General features: G+C 34.0%; 1 protein-coding gene across 1 annotated transcript in view; it reads left to right on the forward strand.

Annotated features, from left to right (window-relative positions):
• GTF2B (general transcription factor IIB) overlaps positions 1 to 7,922 on the forward strand; it is a 28,424-nt gene extending 20,502 nt beyond the window's left edge. The window contains exons 3-7 of the mRNA XM_029228517.1: positions 1,124 to 1,257; positions 3,484 to 3,630; positions 3,756 to 3,885; positions 5,064 to 5,345; positions 7,504 to 7,922. Of these exons, the coding sequence (XP_029084350.1) occupies positions 1,124 to 1,257; positions 3,484 to 3,630; positions 3,756 to 3,885; positions 5,064 to 5,345; positions 7,504 to 7,637 (827 nt within the window). The 3' untranslated portion in view covers positions 7,638 to 7,922. The remainder of the gene's footprint in view (positions 1 to 1,123; positions 1,258 to 3,483; positions 3,631 to 3,755; positions 3,886 to 5,063; positions 5,346 to 7,503) is intronic.
• Positions 7,923 to 8,174: the final 252 nt, after the last annotated feature.

Raw genomic sequence — 8,174 nt, forward strand, 5'->3', positions numbered from 1 at the left:
GCCCTCTTTTTTGGATTTCCTTCCCATTTAGGTCATCACAGAGCACCGAGTAGATTTCCCTGTGCTATATAGTAGGTTCTCATCATTTATCTGTTTTATACATAGTAGTGTATATAAATCAATCCCAGTCTCGCAATTCACCCGCCTCCCTTGGTATCCCTACTTTTGTTCTCTACGAATACCAGACTTTTAACTACTGAGGTAACTTACTTCTGCCATTCCTTTCTCCTTTCTCTTTGTTGTGTATAGGCACAGATGAAAATGATCTGGTTCCTGCTTTCAGTTTTATCACAGCTGGTGGAAAAGCTCATGTTTTACGAACGCAGTATACAACAGATTTTGGAATCCCATTCGCGTTTCAGTTTTAGCTGTGTGATCTTTGGCAAATTAGTTTTATTTCTAGTGTAGCAATAAAAGTGGTACCTACCTTTTATAAGGCTTTCAGTATTGAAAGAGAACATTTACAAAGGGCACAATCACTAGCATATGCATGTGTTCATGTTAACTCTTGTCTGTGGTTGGAGGTGTTACCAGCCATTGAGCATTCCCCCCAAAGCAGTAATCTACACCAGATCTACCCATGTCTGGCTTCTTGCTTACTGATTTCTAGGCTTAAAGTTTATTCTGTATGAATTATTTGGCCCAAAATATTTTTTCATCAAATAGTTACTAAAACATACCCTTAGGCTTAGATCTTTGCAGAGCATTGCCCATGAAAACTTTGTAATTTTTTAAATGTTAAACTATGTGTATTAATACCATTGTGAATAGTGTTTTCTGTTTTTTTCCATGCCTGTTGCACATTTTGGTTCTTCATGGTTATATTACTTTATCTTTGCATCACATATGAATAGCTTTATTTTGCTATTTGTCCTTATTTTGACTAATTCTTTGTTCCAGGAGTTAGAATATGATTAATCATAGCATAATGTTTAAAGAGGGTTATTATTGGACTGGCACAATAGGAATGCTATAGGACAAATGCCTGAAACAAGATACTTAAGCTGAAACCTGATGTTTGTGTTGAGATTTTCTGGGAATAATAGGGCCGAGTTGGGCATTAAGTAGCATTAAATAAATCCCATCTTGACAAAACAATTTAGACTTGCACTTATATTCTCAGGTGACCGGGTTATCGATGTAGGATCTGAGTGGAGAACTTTCAGCAATGATAAAGCAACAAAAGATCCATCTCGAGTTGGAGATTCTCAGAATCCTCTTCTGAGTGATGGAGATTTGTCTACTATGATTGGCAAGGTAATAAATCCATTTGGCAGGAAGTACCAGGTGCAGACTGACTAAAGACCTGTTTGGGAACTTTGCAAAAGTATCAGTCTGCCCCAGTGAGTAATCTTGATCTGAGAATAAGATTTGCCAGTACTACTGTTGTGAATGATGGTTGCCTTATGCATTTCTTCCATCTTAAATGGGAGACGAATAGATTGAAGTTACAGACTCTTTGTATCTCAGGCCCTTGTTTTCATGAAGCAGTTTTGCACAAAAAATTGAGTGTAGTATGTTCTTTGAGTTCATATTGACATGTTCCTTGAATATGAATGTTTTCTCTTTTCCCTCGATACCACCCAAGATAAATTGGATCTCAGTATAGACTACTTTCTAATATTGTTGAGTTTACTTTCCTCATCAGTAAAGTGAGAATAATACTACTTTATAGAGATATTGAGGGTTACATGGGAATGTATGTAAAGTATCTATAACACATGTAGTGTGTAGAATGTGTTCAATAAATGGTACCTGCTGCTATTATATAAAGCAGGAGCATAATCTTCCTGGCAGCCTGGCTGTTTTTTGTTCTGTTATCTGAATTGGAAGTAGTAGTGGCATTATTCCAAAGGACTCATCAAGGAAGTGTATGCTATTTTAGGACTGAATCTGTATTACTGCATAGTCTATTTTTAAGAAAGTATTCAAAAGTAGGTCATTATTTTTTCATGGTCTATAAATTACATATTAAGTTTGAAAAATGGTGTAGGCTAATTTAAAAAGTTTATAATATTCAGAAATATTTTAAAGTAGGAGGTTTCTGTGTTTGCTTTAGCTTTACAGGCTGGAAAAAAGTATAGTAAGGACAGTTTTAAATGTTTAAGATTGCAACTAATTAATGCTGTGACTTTTTTAATGTTTAATTTTTTTCAATAGGAAATACATGATTCAAAAATAAATGTAAAAAAAACCACAGTGGTTTTTCCTCACCCTTGACCCCTAAACTCTGTTTCTCTTGCAGCCCCCTTTCCCTGTCAGAACAGGTAACCACTATTAGGTTCTCCTGTTTCTTTTGAAAGTTGTTTATGCCTATATGGCAAAGAAATTTTTTAAGACGGTACATTTGTCATATGTTAAATTTCTGAATGTATTTGGGGATATTTCTGGACTTTGCATGCTTTCTCTAACCTGGTCTAGTTAGTCCAATGCCACCCCACACTGTTCTGATATCTGGCTTTATTGTCCTTTTTCAGCATTTTCTTCACTTGTCTTTTCCATTAAAAGTTAGGATAACTTTGTTTAGTTTAAAAACAAAAAACTTGGGTATTATTTTCACTGAGTTTTGTTAGATTTGCAAATTGCCTTAGGGAAAATTGACTTCTTAAGGAAAAAATCTTGTTATCCAGAAATATAGTATGCATTTCCATTTCCTTAGGTCATATGTGTCCTTCAGTGGATGTTTTAAAGTTTTCTTCATCAAGGTCTCGCATGTTTCTTAAGTTGATCCCTAGATATTTTATCTTTTTTGTTGCTGTTGTAATTGCAGCTTTTTCTTTCATCTTCTAACTGGTTGATTACACATATGTAGGCTATTGATTTCTATTTGTTAATTTTGAGCTTGCCCTCTAATGAATTCTCTTATTATTTATAGCAGTTTGAGTGATTTTCTTGAGTATTCTAGGTAAATACAAAGGTAGTATCTGCAAATAGTTTATCACTTCTGTCTCAAATTTGTACTTCTAATCTTTCTCTTGCTGAGTTTTAATTATACTAATGTAATTAATATAATTGTTATATAATAACATTATATAATTAAAATTACATCATGTTGGTTAGTTTTTCTAGTACAGTGTTAGAAAATGGTAGTGGTAGGAGGTGTTTTTGTCTTCGAACTTCAGTGGTAATGCTGCTAATGTTTCTTCATTAATCATTGTGCTGGCTTTGGACTTGGGAGTTTTGTTTGCTTAACTTTTTTAAGCACCTTTGGAGATTATCATGTGACTTTTCTCCTAGGTCTATTAATATGATGGTTTATATTATTAGATTTTCTAATAATATATTTACATTTAAAGTATTTGCTAGAAAACCTCTTTAAAACCATCTTAACCTGGTACTTTTTCTTTTGAGGAATAGAGAGGTTGCTCAGGGTAGATTTCTTGGGCAATATGGAGTCAGATTGTATAAGTTAAGTTTTCTTAGAAATTGTTCATTCAGGTTTTCAAAGTTTTTTGCGTAAAGTTATAAAACTTTGTTTTATAGGGTACAGGAGCTGCAAGTTTTGATGAATTCGGTAATTCTAAGTACCAGAATAGGAGAACCATGAGTAGTTCTGATCGGGCAATGATGAATGCATTCAAAGAAATCACTACCATGGCAGACAGAATCAACCTCCCTCGAAATATAGTTGTAAGTTCTTGTCTTTAAGCCATGCTGGCTTTGACTTAGCATAATTTAGTGAAAACATGAAATTTTGCTATTGTGGCTAATTAAATGGCCTAGAATTAATTAAACTTAGTTTCTCTGCTTTGAAGGATCGAACAAATAATCTGTTCAAGCAAGTGTATGAACAGAAGAGCCTGAAGGGAAGGGCTAATGATGCCATAGCTTCTGCTTGTCTCTATATTGCCTGCAGACAGGAAGGAGTTCCTAGGACATTTAAAGGTAAGTTTTTAGTTGCTTAGATATAAATGTTATCCATTTCATATTAAAGTGACAGACCAAAGTCAAGCAGCTTTGACAGTAGGTAGATAAGTCATGTCTTCCTGGTTACATACAGTAATCCACCTAAGTACCTTTCTAAACACCACCTTATTTTATTCCTTGACAAAAATTCTGTGATCATACTGATCATGTTCTTTTCAGGCTGTTTCCCATGTAAAGTCATGTTAGTCCATGTATGCCCTCTGTTTTTTGCTAGTAGGATCTTCTGACTATATCTTGTGCACTTTGAGGCCTAGCATCAGAAGCCTTTGTAGTAAGTCTGTACACTGGATGCACAGAAAAGTTTCCGCTCCCAGCACAGGTCTCTACAGGTGAGGGAGTCAAGCCTTAGAAAGCATGAATGAAACTTTTTCTCTTGAGTTAGACAGTTTGTATTTTCACACTTCGCTTGGAGGCTTTGCAAGAACCAGTGTTTATCTAATTTGTAGTTTACCCATGAAAACATTACAGCTTATTCACAGTGTTGCTGTGATACTTACACATTTTAGCTTAAGACTATAATTACCCTTCATTCATCCATGAATATTTTTTACGTTTTCTTGTGTCAGAGTGAAGAGGCAGTGACCATTATCGTTACCATCTTTTGGGTTACTACAGCTAAAACTAAGGCTTTTGTTAAATTTATTCTGAAAGTGGTAGTTGAATTTTTAGAATAACAGGGTCAAATATTTGATCTCATTTTTCAATAGCTTGTAATCTCAGGGATTGCATGTACGTATGACATTGTGTAACTTGAGAAGCCTTCTTTAGTTTGAGTATTTTCTTTCATCTTCTTGACATACTCCTTACAACAGATTAATACATAAATACCAGAGAAGTTTTTGATTGGTTGAAGAAACTTGCATGAATTGAAACTTAAGAGAAGTTAATATTTTGAAATATTAAAACCTACATTTAACTTTTTAAAAACTTCTTTTAAGTGTAATAAACATTTAAATTAACAGAAATTTTAAATTAGCTCTATGAGAAGTATCACTGAGAGGATTAGAGATTGATCTTTAAGGCATGATTGAATTTTGCAATTAGAATATATTACTTTTATAATCAGAAATGATAGATTTTACAGTGAACTACATGGCCTATGTGGACTTATTTATTTAATTTTTTTCTCTTTTTAGAAATATGTGCCGTATCACGAATTTCTAAGAAAGAAATCGGTCGATGTTTTAAACTTATTTTGAAAGCTTTAGAAACCAGTGTGGATCTGATTACAACTGGGGACTTCATGTCCAGGTTTTGTTCCAACCTTTGTCTTCCTAAACAAGTACAGATGGCAGCTACACATATAGCCCGTAAAGCTGTGGAGTTGGACTTGGTTCCTGGAAGGAGCCCAATATCTGTGGCAGCAGCTGCCATTTACATGGCCTCACAGGCATCAGCTGAGAAAAGGACCCAAAAAGGTAGGATTGTTCATCAGGAAGGGTAGTGATGAAATTAATGAAGGCTGTAGTATGTGATTGTATTTCCATTTTAAGTACGAAGCAGGTACAGGCCTACTTGGTTCTGCTGCACTTTGCAGATACTGCATTTTTTTTTTTTTTTTACAAATGGAAGGTTTATGGCAATTCTGAATTGTCAGATGATGGTTAGCATTTTTTTAGTAATAAAGTATTTTTTAGTTGAGGTATATGCATTATCTTTTTAGATATAATTCTTCTGCACATTTAATAGACTACAGTATAGTGTAAATATAAATTTTATATGTATTGGGAATCCCAGAAATTCCTGTGATTTGCTTTACTGCAGTATTGGCTTTTTTTCAGTGGTCTGGAACTGAACCTGCAATATCTCTGAGGGACGCCACTAAATATCTAGAGCCCATGTTTAAGAGGTAGTTCCTTAGCATCAAAACTTAAGAAAATACAGCATTTAAGTGTCTCATAAATAAAAATATTTGGAGGCATAACCCTGTGTACAGACTTAACATTTTTTTCATTTGAATTAAGTAATTAATTTTAGTTTGTACATTTTTCATTTTTAGAAGTTTTTACTTGTTCCCCCTAAATTCTCCTGGTTATTTTGAATAGTCTGTTTTTCCCCTCAAAACTTAACTTTTTAAATCTTGAGAGGAGGTGGCCATGCTTTGTTTCTCATTGGCTGGCATGGTACCCTACAGAGAGGCACACTATAAATATGTGTTGACCATCAAGTTTTAACTTTCTGTGAAACCTGTTCTCTTTCTTCTTTTGTATGCTATTCACAGTTTCTTCGTGAAAATGCTAACATAAGTAGTTAAACCTTCTGCAGCTATTTTTGAATTTACTGTTGTAGAACTTTCAAGCAGAAGTATTAAGTGAATTTCTTTACAAGCATGCATTCCTTAATTAGTTCCATGATCCTCAAAAAGATTTACAAAGAAAAGGGAGCAGTCAATTCTAAATTTAAAAGTGAGGTAGTGAAATTACTTGCTGCCCAGCAGCCAGTTGACATTCACATAGTTGACATTGATTGGTATTTATGTCTAGAAAAATATGATGCAACATACTACGATAAGGAAATTTAAAATTAGCTAATTGTGCACTGATGGCAGCATCCACACTGAAAAGCTGTAAAATCTCACCGATTTGAACTGGCTCTGAAAAGATGGTAAAATGAGTTTGTATTAAAGGGTGTGTTTAAAAAATCTATTTTGATTAAGTATAACTAACCAAATAATTGTCAAGTGGCAGTCCTTTGGGACTTGGTTTAAAAAATGGAAGGAAAATATGACACTGACTTTGAATGGTAAAAGTGGATCCTTGGATTCTGTAATAGACTGTAGAAATAACTCATGTGAGCTCAATATATGTGCTCAAGTATGTGTTTATAATAGTGAAAACATCTATATCATGCTATAATATACAGCCGTTTGACCTCAGATATGTTAAGTAGAAGAAAGAGGCTGTAGAAAAATACTTATAGGGACATCCCTGGTGGTCCAGTGGTTAAGACTCCAAGCTCCCAATGTAGGGGGCCTGGGTTCGATCCCTAGTCAGGGAACTAGATCATCATACGTGTCGCAACTAAAGATCCTGCACGCGGCAACGAAGATCCCACGTGCTGCAACTAAGACCCAGAGCAGCCAAATAAATAAATATTTTTTTAAAAAAGAAAAATACCAACATGATCCCATTTTGGTTTTAACCTAACAAGAACCTCTTAATAGAGGTTTAGCTAGGGGAGACGTTGCAGGGGAACTTTTAAACACAGAACTAATAAAGTGAATTTCTTTACAGGAATGTATTCATAGATTCTGTGATCCTCAAAAAAATTTATTGTGAAGAAGTCAGTTCTAAATACAATGAGCAATATAATAGCTATCACACATAGTGCTATGCCTTGAGCACTGTTTAAATGTTTTCCGTATAGTAAACCTTTTAAACTAATTTGACAATGCTTTGCGAAAAGTACTAATACCATTATTATTGTTGTTACTGTAGCCCTGCTTTCTACTTTTTAGTTTTTGAAAATATTCTTTTTCACTTAAGACGTTTTATAGTACCATGTCTCACAAATGCAGGTAGTAGAAGCGGAGGTAGGATGGAAGTTAAACTTAATATTTTGATTTTTGTCTTTTAGAAATTGGAGATATTGCTGGTGTTGCTGATGTTACAATCAGACAGTCCTACAGGCTGATCTATCCTCGGGCCCCAGATCTGTTTCCTACAGACTTCAAATTTGACACCCCTGTGGACAAACTACCACAGCTATAAATTGAGGCAGCTAATGTGAAACTCCTATGAACACTGAACTTTTGCCTGTTGTACATAGCCTATACAAAGTGCTGGATTGAGCCTTTAATAAGGAAAAACGAAAGACATGGTACGCATTCCAGGGCTAAATATTAATTGCTTGGCATTCATATGTATATACTAGTGAAACATATTTAATGAAATTTCTTATTCAATTTGCTTTCTTTTGTAGCAATCTAGGAAACTGTATTTTGGAAGATATTTGAAATTACATAATTCTTGAATAAAACGTTTTTCAAAACTAAAGGTTTTGTTACAGTTATGTTACATGTAATTTATAATTTATATAATTTATAATTACAAATAATGCATATTGTAGCTAATGAAGCTGATAGAAGTCCTTGTTTTTCATTATTTTTTCATATATATTTAATTTTCTTATTTTAATAAAGTTATGGAAATAACAGGCTTTTGAGGAACCACTGTTGAACATATTTAGTTTGCAGTTTAAAAGGAGGTGTGTGTGTGATTTCTTAATATATGTATATTAAAAAGCAA

The sequence above is a fragment of the Monodon monoceros genome, unplaced genomic scaffold, assembly GCF_005190385.1.
Source record: "Monodon monoceros isolate NGI ecotype Baffin Bay Population unplaced genomic scaffold, NGI_Narwhal_1 Super_Scaffold_18, whole genome shotgun sequence".
In the NCBI taxonomy this organism is placed as follows: Eukaryota; Metazoa; Chordata; class Mammalia; order Artiodactyla; family Monodontidae; genus Monodon; species Monodon monoceros.